The 26292-nt window shown below is 34.1% G+C and overlaps 1 protein-coding gene across 3 annotated transcripts in view; it reads right to left on the bottom strand.

The window, feature by feature from the left end:
- Positions 1–26292, bottom strand: part of THEMIS (thymocyte selection associated) — a 229016-nt gene that overhangs the window by 45244 nt on the left and 157480 nt on the right. The window contains exons 6-7 of one of the 3 annotated variants that reach the window (XM_074333552.1): positions 11086–11178; positions 1546–3718 (exon numbers count right to left, since the gene is read on the bottom strand). In XM_074333552.1, the coding sequence (XP_074189653.1) occupies positions 11093–11178 (86 nt within the window). In that variant the 3' untranslated portion in view covers positions 1546–3718; positions 11086–11092. Of the gene's footprint in view, positions 1–1545; positions 3719–11085; positions 11179–21926; positions 25744–26292 lie in introns of those variants that run through there. The other 2 variants (XM_074333551.1, XM_019729460.2) reach the window with 2 other exon arrangements.

Raw genomic sequence — 26292 nt, forward strand, 5'->3', positions numbered from 1 at the left:
AGATAAAGAATATGGTTAAAGAATTTTGAACACTAAAATTCGCATACTTTCCTGATCTAATCCAATTTCATTAGATTAATGGATTTATTATTTACAATAATCTCACTATTTCTGTTCTGACTGTGATACTCAAAAACCAAAATGAGTAGATCGAAAACCATTCAATTCTATAAAACGAGTAAGATTTTTGAAAAGCTTAAATGAGGTGATGCTTCCAAAGCACTTGGCACAGTACTTGGTCTACAGGAGCCCTCAAAAAAGTTTGTTGAAGCCTGTTTTAAGACAAAATGTCCTGTTTAATGACAGAACTTAGATCATTTAAATCTCAGCAGCTGACATTTGTACTAAAAAGTAACACATTGGGATCAGAAGGTAATGGGCAGAGCACAGAAGCAAACAATGGGAGTTGAGATTGACTAGAACCAGGAAGAGAAAAGGCCAAAAAGAGCAACAGCGCTTGGACCAGGATCCTGGACTTTGGTCGAAAGTTTACTTTCCCAATACCTACGTAAGGCTGACTGATACTTAGCAGATCCCACTGTAGTCATTCTCACTATTAGATGAAATTTCCTATATTTACCTGGATTTATGTAAGCACATAAATTTCACATAGTTTATCTCACTACATTTTTATTTGTAAAAGAAAAAAAAATGATCATCTCTTTTAAGAAATCACTTAAAAAGTATTACACGAATCAGGTCACTGGGTAGACCATGCTTTTATCCATGTGAATAGGAGATTTCAAAATAAAATTAAAATACATTTAATCACCCAGCTCATAAATTCCTGAAGTGGAATATTGTGAAATATTCATTTGGCTAGTGGTCTAGAAATAGATTTATGTTCAAAGTAAATATTAACAATTCTAAGATGTCATTAAACTTATTTGCTTTACAAAAATATTTATGCTCATTTATTTTCACAGACAAACATAATTTGGTAATTATTACATTAATTGTACTGAAAAAAACTTTTTTTTTAATTTATTGGGGTGACAATTGTTAGTAAAATTACATAGATTTTGGGTGTACAATTCTGTATTACATCATCTATAAATCCCATTGTGTGTTCACCACCCAGAGTCAGTTCTCCTTCCATCACCATATATTTGATCCCCCTTACCCTCATCTCCCACCTCCCGCCCCCCTTACCCTCTGGTAACCACTGAACTATTGTCTGTGGCTATGAGTTTTGTTTCTCATTTGTTTGCCTTGTTCTTTTGCTGTTTTTGGTTTATATACCACATATCAGTGAAATCATATGGTTCTCTGCTTTTTCTGTCTGACTTACTTCGCTTAGCATCATACTCTCCTGATCCATCCATGTTGTCACAAATGTTCCTATTTCATCTTTTCTTACCGCCGAATAGTATTCCATTGTGTTTATATACCACAACTTCTTTATCCATTCATCTATCGAAGGACATTTTGGTTGTTTCCATGTCTTGGCCACCGTAAACAAAGCTGAAATGAACATTGGAGCACACGTGTCTTTATGTATAAATGTTTTCAGATTTTTTGGGTAGATGCCCAGGAGCGGGATTACTGGGTCATATGGTAATTCTATTCGTAATTTTTTGAGGAACCTCCACACTGCCTTCCATAGCGGCTGCACCAGTCTGCATTCCCACCAACAGTGTATGAGGGTTCCTTTTTCTCCACAGCCTCTCCAAAGCTTGTTACTATTTGTCTTGTTGATGGTAGCCATTCTGACTGGGGTGAGGTGATATCTCATTGTGGTTTTTATTTGCATTTCTCTGATGATTAGTGATGTTGAGCATTTTTTCATATGTCTATTTGCCATTTGTATGTCCTCTTTGGAGAAATGTCTCTTCAGGTCCTCTGCCCATTTTTCAATTTGGTTGTTTGTTTTTTTGTTGTTGAGTTTCATGAATTCCTTGTATATTTTGGATATTAGCCCCTTATTGGAGGCACTGTTTGCAAAAATATTCTCCCATTCAGTAGGAAAAAAACTTTTTATAAATGAAATTATACTAATTTGCTATTAATGAATTATGAATACATTTAGTATCATTTCCGCATACCAATAAAAACAATTTCAGACAGGGAGAGAACTATACTCATAGTTTTATGCAGGCAAATGTGAAGTTTAGTCTATTTTTAAATCATAAATCCAAAAGAAGACCTTCAGTGTCTTCATTCATCCCACTCATAAAAATATTGTCTCATTCTTTTACCTGATAAAATCTGTTGACTGCATCCATAGTTTGTGGGTAGGATGCACAGCATTTCACAATTGAATAACAGAAGTCAGATGTCTATTCCTCTCGAGATACTAACTCTACCTCAAATGGCAAATCCTTCAAAAACTCAGATTTAGTTGCAGCTAGGAAAGACAGAACATCACATAGAAGTTAAGGTCTATAATGTAGCAGAAGATAGGTGTCTGGAATTGTCAACTCTTTATTCAGAACAGGAGTTGGAATAGCGACTATGGCTCAGCCTATATAATTTATCCAGTTTATACCCCAAATCATTATATTGATTTGTTGGCTCTAGGAAATGCACAAGATTAGGAGAACTTAGGGTTAATCATAGTCATATAATTTTCTACATCAAGGGCACACTCTGAGTACAGGTAATTGGATATGAATCTACCTAATTTAATGCAGTTCCAAATTATTCATGTTCTATATTTCTTTACTCCTCAAATAGGAAATACATGATAAGGCTTGGTTGAGGAAAACATTTACCTCAGACTGGATATTTATGTAGATGATGCTCAATATGTTACTTGTGGAAACTCTTTGCCTAAATTGAGGAAGAGGTTTTGAATTAACTGTCTTGTTCTATCCTCACAGTTCTTCCAAGGATTCGTGTTTCTGACAGCCTTTCCAATCAACCTCCAATACAATTCTTTACTTTTCAATCTAGTGTCTTTCTTGTGGTTCTTGATGTTAACTCATTTTAACCAACCACTCACTCCAGTACTTGTGTGTATTCTGTATTTGGACTCTTTACTGACTTATTTATTCTTGTGTTCATCTCGTCTACCTGGATTCTGGCCACTCTCAGTCCTGGGCTATTCCTAGGCCTAACCCCTCAGCCTGGCTTCGGTAGTCATAGGCACGACCCCATGCCTTGTGTGTTCCTGCTTGGCAGTTGATTGCTATACTAGCTGTTGAGGAGCAGCCAAGGTAACTAGTGACATAAGGAAGAAGATATAAATAAAAAACAGGAATTTCATGAAATGTCCTACGGTCCTATAGATGAGAAGTCTAAATAGAAAAAAACCAAAGAACAAATACAGCTATCCTTATGACTAATATCATTAGCAGACAGGTAAAGACAATTAAAAAATGGATTATCAGTTCAATAGCAATACATAGTTATACAGACCTTGTCAATGTCTTGGGATAGCTGCCTACCTCTGATGTCAGCAGCTTCTCACCCTGGAAGAGTCTTTGATGGCCATAGACAGGTGTAGATGTCATTTGCAGTTAGGTGCTTGATCAGACCTCTTCCAATGAGGTCTGAGAGTGTCTTTTATTTGATGTCCTTTACAATAAACAAAATCTCCAGATGGCAGTCAATGATCTTTAAAATTTGTCTTCTGGGAGCTCTCTGTGAAAGGAAAATGGTGACCAACTTGGCATTTTCTTGAAGTGACTCTATCAAACCTTGGCCATAGTGAAAGTTGTCTTCTTTCCATAATGTCAGCTCATGACGTTTTTCATCTAAGTCCAGATTAAATGCACTGTGATGTGTGAACGGATGAAATAAATGAAAAATGAGGAGCCAGGGAGCAGGAAAGAATTCAGCGGCTAGCTGTCTTGGGTTTCTCAGAGCTCCAACTACCACTATTCTTTTAATTTACAATCATTGTTTATCTATACAGTATACCATAGAAGTTTTCATCACTTATTTTACAATGCTTCCCATGCAATTTCAAATCCTTTGAGGTGTTCCAGAGGCCCTTTTGAAACACTGCAAACTTATTCCTACATATAGACATTTTTATCCCTTAAAACCTCAATGTATGATGAAAACTAAAAAATAATCAATCAGCAATGTATATATTTTCAAGTGTGCATGGAACATAGATAAAGATAACCTATATGCTGAACCAAAACATATCTCATTAATTGAAAAGGATTGAAAGTCATGTAGAGTTTTTTGACCAAAATGGAATACATTAGAAACCAGTTACTGAGGATATATGCTTCTATGGTCTGAATGTTAGTAGTATGTTTGCGAGATGATTAGGTTCAATTTTAGGTAATCCATAAGATATTAATGATATACATCTCAAATGAAAAAAAATGCATGTGTGTATATGCATGTATTGTAGGTAAATAGGCCATAAAATGCATCTTTAAAAATATTTTTACAATTTGTGCTGATATTGATGAACATTTAATAATGCTATTTCCATTTTTTGGCACCACAAACAGTGGTGCAATATTCTTTTTCATATAGCTTTCTCTACAGCAGCTTTAGAATTAATTCCACTTCAGAATTGCTAGGTAAAAGAGGTTATGTCTGTTTCTTAATATTACCTACATATTACTAGAATAATTTCCAACAATATTGCAGTAATTCATAGTCTATAGCAAAATACATAAGAGTAATATAACTATAATTTTTTCAAAAGCTAGTTATTTCTTTTCTTTTCACTTTAATCCACCTGGTAGATGACTTAGTGGTATTTTGTTGGGTTTCTTAAATTTGCATTTTTCCTTTGGTATTTTTGGATATGTTTTCATATGTGTACTTAAAATTTGCATTTCATTTTCTATGAATTTACTGTTTGTACTATTTGCCAATTTGGCATATCTGACAGCTGAAACAATGTCACCCCATTGATTGTTTATTTATAGTTTGCATTTCCCTACCAGAAAGGTTGAATAATTTTCATATGTTGATTGACAAATTTCATCGTATCTTCTGTGATTTGACCATTTTTGAAACCTTTTATTTTCTAATGAAGCTGTAATATCACTTTTCATTTTTCTATTCCAACATAATTTTCTATGTGGCAAATAATTTTTAATTTTCTTTTTACTTTTTGACCTTTGATATGTTGACTTTTACCATGGATTTCATTGTATGTAATCAAACATGTTCATTTTTCAGTTTATGAATCTGAATGGTCATCCTTCATTTTAAGTCTCTTCTATCTCAGTTTTATGCAGAGTCATGTTATTTTCTAAATACTTTACTCTTTTTTTTACCACATTTTTAATCAATTAAATTATGTTCTTTCATTTTGACACAAAAGATTGATATCACTACATTTAAAAAAAATTAAAAAGGCATACTTTTAAATAATTTAACCAAGAGAAAAAATAAACTTTTAAACAAATTTTATACTAAAAACTGAAAAATATACTTTTAAAAATAATTTAATCTATGAATCCTACCAGCACAGATTGTATGAATTTTCAACCAACACTTTCTGGTGATTACACCCTCTTTTAATTTTAAACTAAGTCCATACCACTATCCTATTTTTATTTTAATCCAAGAGGACTCAATATTCTTTTAAAATGCTATTGTAAATCATACAGACTAGCTCAGACTACTTTATTTTGCTTTATTTTTTAGGTAAAATATAGTAAAATTGACTTATTTTCCTTTTGGTACACAGTTCTATGAATTTTAAGACATGCAAGCATTTATATAAACTCTGCCATAAATCAGGAAACAAATGTTTCATCATCTCCCAAACTCCTTCATGCCATTCCTTTGTAATGACCACTTCCAGCTATCTCTATCTCTGGCAAACAAGGGATCCATCACTATAGTTTTATCTTTCTCAGAACGTTATATAGACAGTATCATACAATGTGATATTTTGATACTGGCTTCTTTCACTCAGCCTTTATGATTCACCAAGTTGTGTGTTCAATAGTTCTTTCAAGAGGTTTTCTTATTGTTCTAGGTTTCCTTTTTCCCCCCGTTTTGCTTGTGTTTTATTTATTTGTATTTATTTATTTTTTGCGGAGTAGTATTCCACTGGATGGATGTACCACAGTTTGTTTATCCATTCTCCCATTGAAGAATATTTGGGTTTTTCATAGGTATGGACAATTATAGATATAACCAATATAAACACTTAGCTATGGGTATGAATATAAGTTTTCATTTCACTACGGTAAATGCCCAGGAGTGGGGGGTGTGTGTAATTTTATTAAAACATTTCAGAGTGGCTGTTTTAGTCTGCTAGGGCTGCCGTAAGAAAGTATAGGCCTACCTTGGAGGCTGTGGGTTTTGTTCCAGACCACTGCAATAAAGCGAGCATCACAATAAAGTGAATCATAAATTTTTTGGTGTCCAGTGCATATAAAAGTTATATTCACACTATACTGTAGTCTATCAAACATACAGTAGCATTATGTATAGAAATTTAGATACTTTAATTTAAAAATAATTTATTGCTATAAAAATGCTAACCATCATCTGAGTATCCAGTAAGTTGTAGTCTTTTTGCTTGTGGAGGGTCTTGCCTCAATGTTGATGGCTGCTGACTGATCAGGATGGTGGTTGCTGAAGGTTGGGGTGACTTTAAATTAGAAATTGTGGCAATTTTAAAAAATAATACAACAATAAAGTTTGCAACATCGACAGACTCTTCCTTTCACAAACAATTTCTCTGTAGCATGTGATGCTATTTGATAGCATTTTACCCACAGTAGAAATTTTTTCAAAAATGGAGTCAATCCTCTCAAACCCTGCTGCTGCTTCATCAATTAAGTTTATGTATATTCTACATTCTTGTTGTCATTTCAACAATTTTCATAGCTTCTTCACCAGGAGCTGACACAGAGACATAAAGGGAGCAAATGCTGTTGGAAAAATGGTGCCAACAGACTTGCTCTATACAGGGTTACCACAAACCTTCAATTTGTAAAAAACTCAATATTTGTGAAATATAATAAAGTAAAAGGCAATAAAATGAGATATGCCTATACCACAAACTGGGTGATTTAAACAACATAAATTGTGTCACAGTTTCAAAGGCTAGAGGTCCAAGATCAAGGTGACAACAGGGTCAGTTCCTTCTCAGGCTATGAGGAAGAATGTGTTTCATGCCTTTTTCTTAGCTTCTGGTGGTTTGCTGGCAATCTTTTGTGTTTCTTGGCTTATAGTTGCATCACATCATTTCTCATTTTTACCTGCTGTTTTCTCTTTGGACATATTTATGTCCAAAGCTCCCCTTTTAATAAGGACACAAGTCATGTTGGATTAAGTGTCCACCATACTCCACTATGACTTTGTGTTAACTAATTACATGTGTAAAGATCTCATTTCCAAATAAGGCCATATTCGGAGATCCTAGGTGTTAGGATTTCAAAGCATTTATTTGGGGTGGTGTGGGGACACAATTCAACACATAACAATGACAACATAATTTGGTGTTCCCACTACAATGTATGAGAGTTCTAGTTCCTTTGCATCTCCACCAATACTTGATGTTGTTAGTATTGTTTTAGTCATCGTAAGACATATACAATGGTATTCATTATAGGTTTTAGTTTCCTTAATGGAAGATTATTTTGAACACCTTTTTGTGTGCTTACCTGCCATCTTTATATCCTCTTTGGATAGAACTATCTACACAAACTCTTTGCCAATTTTCAACTGACTTGTTTGTTTTCTAAATGTTGAGCTTAGAGAGTTCAGTTTGTATTACAGGAACAAGCACATTTTTAGAATCATGAGTTGCCCTTATTTCTTCTTAGTCTGTAGCTTACCTTTCTTTTTATTTTCTTAATTCTGTCTTTTGTACAGTGAACATTTAAAATTTTGATGATACCTAATTTATTATCATTTTCTTTCATGAATTTTGATTTTTGGAGGCAAGTATAAGAACTTGTTGTCTAACTCCAGGTTACAAAGATTTTAATCTTATATTTTCTTCTGAAAGTTTTACAGTTTTACTTTGAAATCTATGATCTATTTGAGTTAATGTTTACATAAGGTGTCATCTCAAATATGTTATATTGTTATAACATATTTTATATATAATATTTATATATATTATATATAATATTTATACATATTTATATATAATATAACATATAACAATATGTTATATTGATCCAAGTTTCCCAACACATTTTTTTTAAAAGGCTATCAACCATTGTATTAATTTTGCTATTTTGTAAAAAATAAATTGACTTTACACTATGAAAAACAATATGAAGTTTCTTCAAAAAATTAAAACTACAATTTCCATATGATCTGGCAATTCCACTTCTGGGTATTTATTTGAAAAAAACAAAAACAATAATTTGAAAAGATATATACACGTCCATGTTCATTGCAGCATTACTTATCATAACCAAACATAGAAGCAACCTATGTGCCCACTGACGGATGAATACATAAAGAAAATGTGATACACACACACATACACACACACACACACACACACACATACACACACACACACAATGGGATATTATTCAGCCATAAGATAAGAAGAAAATCTTGAAATCTGCAACAAACATGAATGGATTTTGAGGGCAGTATGCTAAATAAAATAAGTTAAGACAAAGAAAGACAATTACTGTATGATCCCATATGGACTCAAAAAAAAAAATGCCAAACTCATATATAGGAAGAACAGATTGATGTTTGCCAGAAGTGGGGGCTGGGTGGTGGGCAAAATTGGTTATGGTGGTCAAAAGGTACAAATTTCCAGTTATAAAATGAGTAAGTCCTGGGGATGTAATGTAGAGGATGGTGACTGTGGTTAATAATACTGTTGTATATTTGAAAGTTGCTAAGAGAAAAAATCTTAAAAGTTCTTATCACAAGAAAAAGAATTGTAATTATGTGTGTTAATGGCTGTTAACTAAACTTATTGTGGTGTTCCTTTTACAATATATACAAATATTGAGTCATGTTGTACACCTGAATCTAATATAATGCTATATGTCAATTGCATCTTAGTAAAAAGTAATCCATTGGCTTTTTTGGATGTATTTTGAAATTAGTGGGTCTATTTCTGGAGTCTCTATTGGGTTCCATCCATCTGTCTGCTGTTCACCAATATCACACTGTCTTAGTAACTGTAATTTTGTATTAAGTATTAAAATGAAATAATGTGATTCATCTAAACATATTATTCTTTTAGGAAATTGTTCAGTTATTTCACTTCCTTTAACTTCTCCTTGCTATTCCATATAAATTTGAAAATCTATTTGTCTATGTGTATAAAAATCCTGCTGAGATTTTAATTGATATTATGTGAAATCTATAGCTAACTGTATTCCAGATTTGAATATTGGCATTTAAGAAATGGCATGTGCAAGAAGGACTTGCTGACCTACCCCTGAAGCAGGTCATACAACCCTCCCTGTACCCAGAGGAAAGGAACATACTTATCCCCAAAGACAAAGGGACACAGAGAGAAATCTAAACCAAAAACCTTGCTAAGAAGTTTCCCCTAGTTTACTACATTTACATCATACCTTTTGTCCTATTATATCTTTCCACTCTTCATCAAACCTAGCATAAAAACATTCAGATTTAACCAATTCTTTGGGTCCTCATTTCCTTAGTTCTCTTATAACATAAAACTTCAATACGTTTGTGTGCTTTTTTAAATTTTCATTAATCTGTATTTTGTTACAGGGGTCCCACTCAAAAATTGAAAAGAGTAGAGGACAAAAATATTTTTCTTTCCTATAGGAGAAATAAACAAATCAATATGGAGTCTCTACAGAGCTAGAGGTGTATGGAGGAAAAGGAAGTCATTGACTCAGCTCTGAGGATACAGGGAAGCTTCCTGAATGATGACATATACCTCAATCTTGAAAAATAGAACTTCACCTAGTGAGCCAGGTAGGAAGGGGGTTCATGACAGAGGTAATGGTATTCAAAACATTTTTATAGGGAAACCTTCTGATGCAAGGCTAGACCATCAACTGGGACTAGTGTAAGGATTATACAGTTGTAACACTATGCACTCACCTTAATATTCATTTTTTTACCTAACATCTCCATTGAAGAAATCCTGTCTTTTGGATGGGAAAAGCTAGCTTTTGAGCAGACTGCCACTAGAAAACTATCACACTTTTAAGAAGGAATACAAGTTCTCAATGATGCTTCACATTCGAAGTGCTCCTTGATTTTAGCAAAGCAGCTCTACTTAAAAAATTGCCAGATTCTAGCAGAAATTTTGCTCAGCATTTTTGCTTTTTAATTCTATATTTCCAGTATTATTTTACTTGATTTATTGGTATTCAATTAAAGTTAATATTACATAAGGAGAAATAAGTAAAAACTAAACATTTGATGTGATAATCCTTTATAAATTTAAAGTTCTAATAATATGCCTTTACCGTCCCAAAGAATAAAGATTAAACTCACCAACATCTCTGAAAATATGTATTCTACTGCATGAACTCATGCACTTAGTTCAATGACAGATAATATCTGATCATCTTAGAAAATTAGGGAAAGTGAGACTCAGAGAAAATTGTTTGCATTTATTTAAACTTCATTTTTAGATTTGAATATTATGAAGCAGACTTTTTCAAAATAGCTGAGCTTTCTTTGTGGACTCCAGACCTCATTCCTACAATCTTGATGAGAAATCTTCCTTTAAAGGACCTATCACAGTGGATTTTTAGTACTGGTGATAAAGGCATCTTCATAGCGACTTTGCTAACTTACAGGACAGTATTGTTTGATTTAATTTTTTTCCAGATAGTACCTAATTCTACAGGTTCTATAGATTCTTTGATACATTTTTACATTGTATGTCACAGATAGGTGACGAATTAGAAATCCAATCATAGGTATACATAATTGCAATGCATAACTAACAATGAAAGTGTGACTTCCTCTAGAAACATCGTCCAATGTTTCTGCAGCAGCAGTTACTGGGCACCTTTCTGGCCCTCCCACATTGGCCTGGACTCTCTACGTGGTCTTTAGGCAGCAGTACCCTGCTAACATGCCCTTTGATTGACTTGGAGGTAATATAAAGCCTTTCTATTCCTTTCCTGGGGTTCAGTACTTTTGCTTCCTCCAATGCTCTTGAACAGAAAAAGAATTAAACACAAACACCTGCCTGACTAACGGAAGCAATACATAAAACTGCCTTACCTGAGTTTCACCTGTCCAGTTCTGTAGCTTTCAGCCATAACCAAAAATCCTTTCCCCAAATCCTAGTGTTCTGTTCCAGCCCTTCGCCAACTCCTAGGTTATATAGCAAAGGAAGAAACAGAAGCAGTGTATAATTAGAACTTTGGCAGTTACTCAGTTAGCCTAGTTCTAGAATAAATGTGCCTTGTTGAACCAAGTTACAACATAGTTGAATTATTTGCTGTCCTTACAGAAAAATACCCAAATTATTATGGATATGAAAGGCGGCAGACTATACATTAAAACATTACATTAAGAATAACTTTTAAGATAGTGAAACTGTATTCCAGATTTGAACAGTACAAACACCTCTTACGTTTAGATTGTAAAGAGATCGAGTGGAGAGTTAAAAGCATTAAAAAAAATAAAACTTGGATGTTGAAAATTTTGTCTTTTTATAAGCTCCAATTTTACTGAAAATTAGCATTGGATTAGATACGGTGGTTGAAAATCATTGGTGAAGAAAAGGGAGAAGAAAGCTTTTGAGAAATACAGAAGCTTAGATTTATAAACTGGACAACTAGCAACATCTAGTGGTCATTCCCATGATCAACACCTCTCTTTATTTCTAGTGTTGCTTAGAATTCAGTCACATGCCAAAACTGTTGGCAGGTATTTTGAATTAAGCAAGGAAAAATAACAATAAAATAAAATAAAATGATAAAATAAAATAAGACAACAATATAAATTGAAATCTAAGCATTAGTTTAATATATGTAACATAAACATAAAATACATGCACTGTTATTTACAACAGTTTGTGTGGTTTATGAGCAATATAATTTAATACATTGAGTAGTAAAGAGTGCTCAGCTACTTTACTTGTCACAAGAAGGGTTGTAACTTTGTTATATATAGGAAGGGGGAGAGGACTTAATTTTACCAAATTTAACCGTAAAAGTTAAATTAATATTTTCAGAGTCCTGCTATAGACAATTGTTCATTAATTTAACTGATAGAACTGGCACAGATTTTGAACCATGATTTATTTTACTCAATTGTTTGAAATCAGGCAATAAGAACAGTAGGTTTCAATCTGCATACACATAATTTGGCAGTGAGGGCTCACACACATATTAAAAAATAACAATGGCTAATAATTACTTAGAGAAAAAAGAAAGTTTGCCTGGAGTTTTTATGTTTTCATGTCCAGTCTACAAATAAATAATCCAAGAGTTGAATATAAATTAAAAACTATCAGGAAAAGGATGATTCCTACTAACATAATTCAAATGCTCTAAAAGAAGATTTATTTTAAATATTGATAATATGATATATGGCACTGATGCTTGAAATTCAAAAAAGATTACAGTCTGAAAACAGAAAGGGAAATGGAAGACAGAGACTAATGTTTATAATGTACATTTCAAGTGCCAGACACATGATGGTGTTTTATCTGCGTCTGTCATCATACTTCATCTCCTTGACAATTCTGGAGACAGATGTCATTTGCTGCATACCCCTCCCCAGCCCATTTTACAAGTAAAGAAATAGAGTCTCACTCCTATGATCACACAACCAGTAAGTGACAAAGATGGATCTGAATTCAGTACAGTCTGACTCCAAAATCTGTGCTCTCAGTGCTTATCAAATCATCACCATATATATATATATATAAAATTTATACTCGGGACAAGAAGTTTTAAATATGATATTAGCATTTTTTAATTTTTCTCAAAACCTTGGGCTTGTTTTGCAAGCCCTGAAAAAAAATAAATGGCTCCAGCGTGCCGTGTTGTCTTGAAAGATGCAGTGCTGGTCAAGTCTGGCTTCTATTCATCAGTGTACAGTCTTTCATGTCACACATTCATTCAACTATTATGTTAGGCATCATGTGACTAGAGAAAGTTTAAGATACAAATCTAAGTTAAAGGTGGCATAGTAAATTAAATTTATATAACATTAGGAATTTACTCATTTAAAAATCATGGATTATAATATGTACCTACAATGTATCACTGTTGACAAATACACAAATGACACAGCCTGAATACCAGAAACTCAGTGAACATATATGCAAAGAATTGTTCACAACAATGAAGATATGTTATTGTACTATATACGCTATAGTGGTAAAGAAGGTGGGAATGGTGTCTGCTTGAATGAATCTTGCAGAATTCACAGAGGAGATGTTTGAACTCTATAGTTCAGTAGCTTGACCAACGTGGGATGAAAGAACATGACAGTTAGAAAGAGGAGTCTAAGTAAAAGCAAGAAAGAGAGAAAGAGATGTAAAGAAGTAGATGGATTGGAGGAATATTTAGAAAATAACAATACATCAAGGGTAAAGACTCTCCATAACTTCAGAATAATGGAGAATATGCACCACCACTAGGATGCAGGAGTCTGGTGTGATGAGGAGAAGCTTGCACATTAACTGCTCTAATGGTACATGTTCTCTTTCCCTAACACCATTTGCAAATTGTCACTGATTATTCATTTTCAATTTTGGTAACATTTACTGTTTAATATAGTTGTAACATTGTCCATTAGTTATTTTTAAAACTGTAATATATTTATTGCCAAAAAGTTCAACTATATACTTCTATATTTTAGACTCTCAATCCTTGCTTTACACAGTAGTAAGGGACCATGAAATGACTATACAAGTTAAAACTGTGAGAAGTGATCTTAACAGTCAGTGTGAACTTAATTAAAATTGTTCCATGACCTTTAAAATTGTTGTCTAAACATTAAAAAAAGTTTTTTACCATCAGCTATAAATGTATAAGTAAATGAAAACAAACAGTAAAACTAATAATTATCTAGTACACTATAATTTAAAGCATTGAGAATGACAGTATCATATTTTTTTTGTAAAACACTTATCAAGAATAGTGTGAACAGTCAGAAGAATGGCGCTGTGACAGGTCCCCCGATCTCTCCCCTTGAAGTTACAACAAGTTGAAAAGCTATAATTCAACAAAGGATTCCTTGTTCAACACACAAACACATCTGAGAGAGTCACACATGGAAACCTCTGAAGAGATCAGAGAAGCCAGAGCAGTGCAAGACAAAAATAAAACACTGGTACTCCATGCCACCTACTGGAAAATAACAACAACAAAACCTGCTAAATGGGTATCACTCTTAAAACCAACAACAACAACAACAGTAACAACAACAAACGGGCTCTTTCCCATAAATACCTTGGCAGAGAAATAATCTATCAAATACCATTAACAACCAAGGTAACGAGGCAGTTCAGAAAGAAAATGAAAAACTCTAAAAAATAAACTAAGAGACATGGATATATGTGAATTAAATGACAGAGAATTCAAGACTGAAGTTCTGAAAAAACTCAACAAAATGCAAGAAAACTCAGATAAGCAGTTTGATGAACTCAGAAATAAAATTAATGAACAAAATGAGTACTTTACCAAAGAAATGGAAACTTTAAAAAACCTAACAAATACAAATTCTGGAGCTGAAGAACTCAGTAGAAGAGATGAAGAATGAACTAGTGAGTTTAGGAAATAGAGCTGACCAGATGGGGGAAAGAAATAGTGATATCAAGATAGAAATATAGAAATGATACAGATGAAAGGAGAGACTAGAGCATTAAAAAAAGAAAGAAAAAACTCTATGTGAACTATCTGACTCCTCCAGAAAGAGCAATGTAAGAATAATGGGTATACCAGAAGAAGAGATGGAGAAGGGAAAAGACAGCCTAGTCAAACAATAGTTAATGAGAACTTCCCAAACCTGACACATGAATCCAAGAAGCGAAGAGAACACCTATTTGTCTCAATCAAAAAAGACCTTCTCTAAGGCATATTATATTAAAACTGTCAAAAAATTAATGACAAATAAAAAATTCTCAAGGCAGCCAGGGGAAAGAAGATGGTAACCTATAAAGTAAATTCAATTAGGTTATCATAGGATTTTCCAGCATAAACTCTACAAGCTTGGAAGGAGTAGAATCAAATATTCATGCTATTGAAAGAGAGAAATTACCAGCCAAGCACAACGCATAATGTATCCAGCAAAGTTATCCTTTAGATATGAAAGAGAAATATAGACTTTTCCATATATACAGAAATGGAGATAATTTTGCACCACAAGACCTGCATTGCAGGAGATACTGAAGGGAGTTATTCCACCTGAGACAAAAAAACAAAAGGATTAAAAACTATGAGAAGATGACTAACAGAAAAACAGAAGCAGGAAATTCCAGCCCTTAGTCAGAATAGGGTATTATACACTTAAATATAACAAAAAGGTTGAAGGAGGTAAAAACATTAAAAAAGAGAGAAGAAGACAATAGCTGCTGCAACTCAGAAATTATTTCACAGTATAAATCCGGATAATTTGTGACAACAAAAACATAGAAGCAGAGAGATTAAAGTTCTGAATTTACAAAGGGGAATGGAGATAAGCTGCATTCATAAGAAAAAAAATCTACTGTATGTATGAAACTTTCTTTTGTACAAGCTTAACGGTAACCATATACAAAAAATCCAGAACCATATACAAAACATCCAGAAACATAACTTTAAAAAAAAGGGAACAGATGAAAAAACATCATAAAATCATAAAATATCACCAAACTGAAATAACAGACAGACACACAAGGGCAAGAAAATAATGGAACACAGAGTTACCAGAAAACAAAAGATAAAATGGCTGTAAGAAATCCTCATACATCAATAATCACCCTCAATGTAAATGGACTGAACTCAGCAATGAAAAGGCACTGAGTAGCAGATTGGATGAAAATACAAAATCCAACCATATGCTGCTTTCAGGAGACATATCTCAGCTGCAAGGAAGAATACAGACTCAAAGTGAAAAGGTGGAAAATGAAACTCCAAGAAAATGGTATCCAGAGAAAAGTGGGTATAGGTATACTTATATCTGAAAAGATAAATTTAAAGATAAAAAAGGTAACACGAGAAAACAATGAACATTTTACATGATAAAGGTGACAATACATCCAAAAGACATAATACTTATCAGTATATATGCACCCAATCAGGCAGTACCAAAATATATAAAGCAACTACTAACAGAACTAAAGGGAAAAACTGACAAAAACCCAATTGTAGTAGGGGACCTATATACTCCATTGACAGCTATGGATAGATTATCTAAACAGAAAACCAGAAAGGAAATATTGGTCTTAAGTGACACATTAGAGCAAATGGACATAATAGACACTTACATCGCCTTTTATTCCAGAACACCAGATTATACATTCTTTTCTAGTGTGTATGGAACATTCTCAAGGATAGACCATATGTTGGGACATAAAACCAGCCTCAGCAAATTTAAGAAGATTGAAATCATACCAAGCATATTCTCTGATCACAAGGCTTTGAAATTGGGTATCAACTGCAAAATGAAAGCAGTAAAAACCACAAATATGTAGAGATTAAACACGATGCTTTTAAAGAATGACTGGGTCAAAGAAGAAAAAAGAGGAGAGATCAAAAGATACATAGAAACAAATGAGAATAAAAATACATCCTACAAAATTATCGGGATGCAGAGAAAGCAGAAATAAGAGGGATATTTTATATCATTACAGGCCTATATCAAGAAAGAAGAAAAATCCTAGATAACCAACCTCATGTTACACCTTAAAGAACTAGAAAAAGAAGAACAAATGAAACCCAAAGTCAGCAGAAGAAAGGAAATAATAAAAATCAGGGCAGATCTAAATGAAATAGAAAACAAAAAGACAACAGAAAAAAATAATGCAACAAAGAGTTGGTTCTTTGAAAAGATTAATAAAATTGACAAACCCTTGGCTAGACTCACTAAGATAAAAAGAGAAAAGACACAAGTAAACAAAATCAGAAATGAGAGGGAAAGTTACCACGGATGTCACAGAAATACAAAGGATCATACAAAAATACTATGAGAATGCTACCAAATTCAATAACCTAGAAGAAAGGGACAAGTTCTTAGAAACACATAGCCTTCCTAGACTGACTCACAGAGAACTGGAAAATCTAAATAGACTGATCAACAGTAAGGAAATTAAACCCGTCATCCAAAACCTTCCCCAAAGCAAAAGTCCGGGACCAGACAGCTTCACTAGTGAATTCTACCAAACACTCAGAGGATCTAACACCTGCCCTCTCAAACTCTTCCAAAAAATTGAAGAAGAGGCAATACTTCCTAACTCATATTATGAGACCAACATTACTCTGATACCAAAACCTGGTAAGGATAAAACAACACACACAAATTACAGACCAATATCTCTGATGAATACAGATGCAAAAATCCTAAACAAAATTCTAGGAAATTGAATACAGCAATGCATTAAAAGATTATACATCACAATCAAGGGGGGAGGGTTCATCCCAGGGACACAAGGATGGTTCAACATATGCAAATCAATCAATATGATACACACATTAAAAACATAAAATATAAAAATCATATGATTATATCAATAAATACAGAAAAAGCATTTGACAAGATGCAACATACATTTATGATTAAAACACGTAATAACATGGGTATAGAAGGAAAATACCTTAACATAATAAAGGCCAAAAACGACAAACCCTCCAGTAATATCATAATTAATGGTGAAAACTGAAGCCTTTTGCTCTACGTTCAGGAACAAGACAGGGTTGTCCTCTATCACCACTAATATTCGACATAGTATTGGAAGCCCTAGCCCGTGCAATCAGGCAAAAGAAAGAAATAAAAGGCATCCAAATTGGGAACGAAGAAGTCAAATTGCCACTTTTTGCAGATGTCAGTTTTTTCAGAAGGTTTATATAGAAAACCTTAAAGTCTCCACCAAAAAGCTATTAGAAACAATAAACAAATACAGTAAAGCTGCTGGCCACAAAAATTGATGTATAAAAGTCCATTGCATTCCTATATACTAACAACAAAATTTCAGAAAAAGAAATTTTAAAAAATTCCTTTTTCAATTGAAACAAAAAGAATAAAATACCTAGGAATAAACTTAACAAAGGATGTGAAGGACCTCTACGTGGAAAACTATAAGACATTTTTAAAAGAAATTGAAGAAGACACAAAGAAATGGAAAGACATTCTGTGTTCATAGATTGGAATGAAAAAGGAAGAATCAACATAGTTAAAAAGGCCATATTACCCAAAGCAATATAAAGATTTAATGCAATCCCCATCAGAATCCCAATGTCATTTTTCAAAGAAATAAAACAAAAACTCATCAGATTTGTATGGAATCATAAAAAAAACCCCGAATAACCAGAGCAATCCTAAGAATAAAGAATCATGCTGAAGGTATCAATCACATTCCCTGATTTCAGCTTGTACTACAGAGCAACAAAAAGTATGGTACTGGCGAAGTGCGCAATTCTCAAATGTGAAGCTCAATGACTATATCTATGTGTACCTCCACATAACCAGAACTAAGATTAAGCTACAGAATATATCTTAGCACTCCAGAAAGCTTTGTTGTGCCCTCTCTCAGTCATTCCCAACTCAAATGCAAACAGTATACTTCCTTCTATTAACATAAAACAGTGTTGTGTGTTCTTAAAATTAATACAAATGGAATCATACAGCATGTATTATTTTTGTGTCCAACTTCCATCATTCAAAATTATGGTTTTGAAATATATTCATGTTATTGCATGTATCATTGCACTCATGTTGTTCCTATATTTTTTCCACAATTTATTTATCTACTATACAGCTCATGGGCATGGATTTTTTCCAGTTGGGCCAATACAAATAAGGTAGCTGTAATCATCTTTATACATGTCTCATTGTAGACTAATGCACTCGGTTTTGTTGGATTTACTCTTAAGAGTGGAGATTCTGGGTCATGGTGTAGGTATACATTTAGTGTGAGTAGATACAGCAGTTTTCCAAAATAGATGTATTAATTTAAACTCCCACCAGCAATATGTGTAAGTTCTGATTGCTCCACACTTTCTTCAAAACTTGTTCTTATCATTTAAAAAAAAAACACAAAAAGCGAAAACAAAACAAAAAAACACACCCATCCATCTGGTGAATTTGTAATGGTATAAGTCATTATGGCTTTAATTTGCATTTCCCTGAAGAGTGCTATGATTTGAGCAGATTTACATACACTCATTATCCATTTGAATATCCTTGTTTATGAAATGCCTGCTTACGTTCTTTATTCTTTCTTAAAATTCCGTTGTCTGCATTTTACTTAAGGATTTGTAGCAGTTATTTATATATTCTAGATACAATTCTTTTTCTGGATGTATATGCAGCAATTATCTTCTCCCATTCCATGAATTCTCTTTTAACAATACCATTCCTTCTTGATTTGCAGATTTTATTTCTGGATTTATTTTCCTTTTTAGAGTACATCCTTTATACAGTCTTGTACTGAGAATTCAACTAATTTTGAGTCCTCTCTGTTTTTATTTATCGTAAAAGTCTTTTCTTCTTCTTTTTTTTAATAATTCAATTTGGTTCACAGTTCTTGAAAGTTTTTCCACCTAGCACCCTGGCTTCCTGTTTCTGTTTTGGCTTTGGTAAAGTCTACTGTTTGCTCATTGGATGCATTAGCGTTATCTTTACGTCAATTATCTCAAATTTCACTATAAATCCTGTGTTGGAAAATTAGTTTAAAAAAATCTTTCTTGAGATACGCTGTTATTTTCTAAATCTGAGAATTAGTATCATTTATCAATTCTAGTTCTTAGATAACATCTTTGAATATTGCTTCATTTCAGCCTTGTGCCATTCTCAATTTCTCCTGCTCTAATTCTAATTAGATAACTATTATGCCTCAACTCAATGTCTTTTAACATATCTTTTACACTTTCCATTTCCTTGTCTTTCTTTGCTGTATTCTGGGTGATAATTTAAGATCTACTATCTCATCAACTTTCTCTTCTGTTGTTGCTGGCATGTTTTTTTGTTTTTCAATTATTATATTTTTTGTTTCTACTATTTTTATGTTTCTTTTGTACTCTTGCAAGAACAAGACCACTAGAATATGTTTTCGTTTCAGATTGTCAATCAAATGTACAAGACACAATAGGGTTACCCAACACCAAGTTTACTTAGCTTTAATAAAGGGTAGAAAACAGATAGCAAGCACTACGCAGAGCAAGAATATCCTGGAGTCCTCAGACACCCAGGTACATTGTCTCATGTACTCAATCATTGCACTGTTCTCAGGAAATGAAAAGAAGATGTTAAGAGGTGAGTCACATCAGCATAGGGAAGCCAAACGGGCTAAGGCCTTTCAGCTTAAGTACCTTGGTAGTCAACTAAAGGGGTATATATCTAGCGCTCATTTTTTACAACAGCTTCAGTATATTAATGCCAGAATATATAATAAACCATGTAATAGTCATGCACAGAGTACTTAGATTTATCTTGTCATAAATAGTACAATTCCTCTTAGAGTTGGTAAATATAAGTAGAGTCTTCTGGGTCAAGTCCATCTCACAGTGGGTCCATTGGTTCCATAGACTCTATCAGTGCTCATTTCCTCATTTCTCAAATTATAATCAAAACAGACACACACAGTGTCTCTTGGAAACAGAGAAATGGTTCCTTAGTCTGTGGAGAAAGAGCTATTATAGTAGAAATGGCTGAGTTGAATCCCCTAAAACTACCTTTACTTGTGGCCAATGTAGTAAGCATAAAAAAATATCATATCCCAGGTGTATTGGCAGAAATCAGTGCCATGCTCAAAGATTTTAAAAAATATACGTAGGATGTTAGAATCGATTAATAGGAAGAAAAATAAAATAAAATGAAGGAAGGAGATAGGAAGAACCAGGTGAGGTTGAGGTTACAGTATGAGGCAGTGTGGTCAGGGGAGGCATTTATATAAAACCTGAAGGACGTGAGGGAGTGACCTGTGTGGATATCTGAGCAAAAAGCACTTCCAAGTAAGGAGAAAGCCAATGTCCTGGCATGTTTGATGAACAATGTGGAGGGCAGCATGACTTGAGCACACTGAGTGAATGAAGATGAGGTCACACAAGTAACAAGAATAGATTATGTAGGGTTTTGTAGATCATTTTAGAAATTTTGACTTTTACTCTGAGTGAGGTAGGAAGCAACTGTGCTGTTAAATAATACACTAATTTTTAAGGAACTTATTCTTGCTTCTGCAGTCAGAATAAATTGATTGGAAGCAAGAGCAGGGACAGGGAGAATGGTAATAGGGTGACTACAGTAATCCAAGAAGCTTGGGCCACAGTGGTAGAAGTGGAAGCAAAATTAAGAAATGGTAACATGGTGGAAATATTTTGATGGTAAAATAAAAAGACTGCTTTAATTCTATTAGATTCAGTTTTTAGTATTCCAGCCTAGTGATATGTTTGGATCCTAATTCTGACTCTTCCTTCTAAGGAGTTTTACAAATCCTCCTCCTTTTAGAGGGAGGTAACTTGCATTTTAAGCCTTTGGATAATCATCTGGAAGTCTCATTGATGTTGACTTTGACCTTAAAACAGATACTTTTTATATAAAAGCCCTGGTTATAAGCGTGAAACACATCTTAAAGGAGAACATTTTCCTTTCTCCATTTCTCACTTCTTTTTCATCCCCTTCTTTGACTGCTTGTCCGATTCAATTGGGAAGAAGGTAGCATTGATAACTGGTAGTCTTAGCGGCTATCTATGCAGCCTGACTGTGCTGTGAAACTCAGTTATTGTGCTCAGCACTACAGATCCCTGGGGGTGGAGACAGCTCTCTCTTCTTGACTTCTTTAACATGGGCAGCGTCCTCCTTGGTAGTAAATAATTGATTCCAATTCTAGATAAAGAATATTTTAACTTAGTTATAATAGGAAGATAGTTATTCCATAGTTAAATCTGACAGAGATCACACACACACACAAATTAAAATTAGAAAATTTATTTTTAACCTCCCAAAAATCTTCCATTGGTGAACAGAACAGTTATTACACTTTTCAAAATGAAGAGAGCTGGAAATATAGTACACAGAAGGATTTATATTAAATTAGAAATCTTATATATGACTTCCACTGGAAGGCCCATGATGATTTAAACCCAAACTAACAGATGCGTTCTTCTGATTTTTGTAATCAAAGAATTGTACTTACTAAAAGTACAAATTTAATTGTTCTCATATACTAGAAACAACAAGAAGTATTCATTATTATTTGAAAAATAACAAATTGGCCGGTGAGTTTGGGTCCAAAAACACCAGTTTGCCAAAATCGTTGGGTTGATTCTCTATTCACTTCAATAATTAAGTGTGGCAATGTAAACTTTGAAAAGTTCTTGTTCTTAGAGGCACAAACAAGCAAAATAAAATACAGTGAAACCTTCCCAGAACATTTCAGAAATTATAGATAATCAACAATATTACTACACCGAATTGCTAAACAATCTTTAGGATATTGGAAATCAGGATTCATTTCCACTTAAAAAGAAAAAAAAAGATCAGGGGAAGTAAGCTGACTCAGAATACAGTCATGCATCACTTAACAACGGGGGTACATTTTGAGAACTGCGCCGTTAGGAAATTTTATTGCTGTGCAAACATCAGGAATGCACTTACACAAACCTAGATGGGATAGGCTGCTACACATGAAGGCTATGTGGTATAGCCTATTGCTCCTAGGCTACAAATCTGCACAACATGTCACTGTACTGAATACTGTGGTAATTATAACACAACGCTAAGTATTTGTGTATTTAAACATATCTAAACATAGAAAAGATACAGTAAAACTATGGTACAAAAGATGAAAAATGGTACATCTTGGGGCTGGCCCGGTGGCTCAGGAGGTTAGAGCTCCGTGCTCCTAACTCTGAAGGCTGCCGGTTCGATTCCCACATGGGCCAGTGGGCTCTCAAGCACAAGATTGCCAGTTCAATTCCTGGAATCCCGCAAGGGATGGTGGGCAGTGCCCCGTGCAACTAAAATTGAACACGACACCTTGAGCCGAGCTGCCGCTGAGCTCCCGGATGGCTCAGTTGGTTGTAGCGCATCCTCTCAACCACAAGGTTGCCGGTTCGACTCCCACAAGGGATGGTGGGCTGCGCCCCCTGCAACTAGCAACGGCAACTGGACCTGGAGCTGAGCTGCACCCTCCACAAGTAGGACTGAAAGGACAACAACTTGAAGCTGAATGGCACCCTCCGCAACTAAGATTGAAAGGACAATTTGACTTGGAAAAAAGTCCTGGAAGTACACACTGTTCCCCAATAAAAGTCCTGTTCCCCTTCCCCAATAAAAAAAATCTAAAATAAAAAATGGTACATCTGTATAGGGCACTTACTATGAATGGCGTTTACAGGACTAAAAGTTGCTCTGGGTGAGTCAGTGAGTGAGTGTGTGGTGAATGAATGCAAAGGCCTCTGACCTCCTTCAACCCTGCTGTAGACTTTATCAATGCTGTACACTTAGGGTACTTTAAATTTATTTAAATTATTTTTCTTCAGTAATGAATTAACCTTAGCTTACTATAACTTTTTTACTTTATACACTTTTTAATTTTGTAACTCTATGATTCTTTTGTAATAACACAACTTAAAACACACATTGTACAGCTGTACAAATTTTTCCTTTATATCCTTATTCTATTAGCTCTTTTGTACTTTTTTTGTTGTTTTATGTTTTAAACTTTTTTGTTAAAAATGAATGCACAAACACACACAGTAACTTAGGCCTACACCAGGTCAGGATCATCAATATCACTGTCTTCCACCTCCACTTCTTGTCCCACTGGAAGGTCTTCAGGGACAAAAACACACACAGAGATCTCAACTCCTATGATAACAAAGCCTTCTTCTGGAACACCTCATGAAGGACCTGCCCGAGCCGCTTCTTGAGGAGATGTCACTCTTTTAAGAAATACATCCAAAGTAGTTTGCTTGGTTTGTTCCCTCTTTTTATCATAGATTTGCTTATAAACAGATAATGTACAGTGAACATTCCTCTCTGTTAATGAATACCTTTTGGTGTCAGTATCCATGTTTTCAAACTTTTTGAAGAGCTCTTTGAGGTCTGAAAAAGTTCTGTTAAATGCTTCACTGAATTTTCTCAGGGGGCTGTATTTCTTCTTCTCCTGTAGTTCCCTTTTCTCTTGCCTCTTCAGCTAGTGTTCTTGTTCCAGTTGCAACAACTCCTCATTAGTCAGCTGCTAAGGGACCCCTTCTCGGAGCTCCACAAGGTCACTCTCATCCACACCCAGGTTCAAGTTGTTTGCCATTTCAACCACAGCCTTGTTGATTTTTTCAGCCTTTGTGCCACGTTGTTCTGATGGCTATGATATCGCTAGGCAATGGGAATTTTTCAACTCCATTATAATCTTAAGGACCACCAGTGTACATGTGGTCCATTTTGGTCAAAACGTTGTTAAGTGGTGCATGAGTGTATAAACATTGTGTAAAAGATCTCTAACTGTAATTTTTTTTTTTCTGTTGAAAAGCTGTCTCATGATTTGTTGTTGTCAGAAACTCTTTGGTACTAAACCAATGAATAATTTCTGAACATAATGTAAAATAATTATGAGATAGGAGATTAGCTAACAGTTTTTGTAAAAAGTATGACCTATGAACAAATCCAAAGCTTGCCTGTATTAAATTCCTGTATAACTTAACGAGAAAACTTATCTGTCTCTTCATTTTGTTACAGGCAAAATAATATCATCCCGGTATACTCAATACATAATGATACATAAATAAAATGGTTTTCCTAAAATCCTAATAAACATTCATCTAAAGCAGGGGGTGTCCAAGCTGCGGCCCATGGGCCAACTGCAGCCCACAATCCATTTTTAATTGGCCTGCAGCAAATTCCAAAAATATATTTAGTTTACTTAAATAAACCAAGTGAAGCAATATGTACTTCACCTCGAGTGACTGGCCTGGCTGTTTGTGTATTTTACCGCATATGGCCCTTGGTGAAAAACGTTGAAAAAAGTTTGGACACCCCTGATCTAAAGGGTTATCTAGTATACCGCACATACAATAATAAGGCATACTATCAGATCTTTGATGATATTACAGTTATGAACTCTGGTTGTTAGGGAACAGGGGCGTAAGTTATGGTAAAATTCCTATAACTCACAGTGGTTTTGGTTGTTAAGATTCAAAACACTTATTTGCAGTGTATTTTTTAAACAAACTGAAAATGTGAAGCAAAACTCATTTTCACAGCTCCAAAGGAGTCAGATAAGAAACCCGAGTATTTTAAATCACTCTCAGATATAAGTTTTTAAAGTTACTTTTAACAGAAATGATAACACCAGAAAAATGGCAAAACAAATTCTGAAAAACAGAAAATATTTGGTGAGCTGTCATTCTATTTTGTACTGGTTTTACTCAAAAACTGAAATACAAAATTATTTCTCAGTTGCTTAATAGTTGGTAGTGGAAATAAGAACCACAAAAAATGTGAACATTAAATATATATGTCCTAGGTATCAATGAAACAATACATTAAGATTTTGGCACAACAGAATAGACTATGAATTTTGTATCATAGATTTCTCTTTATGTTTTATCTGTTAAAACTTTCAAGGTTGTTTTTTTCCTTTGTAGGTTTCTTCCGAACGCTGTTGGGAAATAGTTGTTTTTCAGCTAGAAGTCTAGGCTTACTTTTCCATTGCAACATTTATGTTCACTACCCAAGTGGCTTCAGTCACATCTGGTTATTTTTGATGTTTTTTATTTTTGAAGATTTCTAGAAGTAAATAAGAAAAATAAGAGGAATCCATCAGAAATATGTAGTGGAAATAGCCAGGAAGAAAACTATTTGCTTTCAAATACTGTTGATAGGACATTCACATGCATATATGCTTTTTGAGAAATAATCGGGATCAAAATAAGAAGAGTCAAAAAAGAAAGCAAAACACGTAGTCGTTAGAAACAAGGTAAATATTTCCATGAGGTAAAAGATAATACCTTAAATTTGTAAAGTGTTTTTCAGTTTACAAGGTGCTTTTCTTTGCGTTTTGAGTTTATCCTCATAAAAACTCTATTACATAGGTAATGTAAGGTGAAAACTGAATTCACAGTGAAGTTACGAGACTTGTTCAGAAATCACACAGCTAGTAAAAGACTGAAGCTAATTGTACTCTAAAAAGAACAATGTCTGATTGCAGACCCAACACTGTGGCTGAGACACAATGTCTCCAGAAGAGAGCCCAAATCTCGTTGAGTTCTAGACTGCAAAGGAGTAAAAGGTTACCTATAATTGTTAAACTGAAGAAAAGGCAACAGGTCTCAAGCA

Source organism: Rhinolophus sinicus, linkage group LG05, assembly GCF_036562045.2.
Source record: "Rhinolophus sinicus isolate RSC01 linkage group LG05, ASM3656204v1, whole genome shotgun sequence".
Lineage (NCBI taxonomy): Eukaryota > Metazoa > Chordata > Mammalia > Chiroptera > Rhinolophidae > Rhinolophus > Rhinolophus sinicus.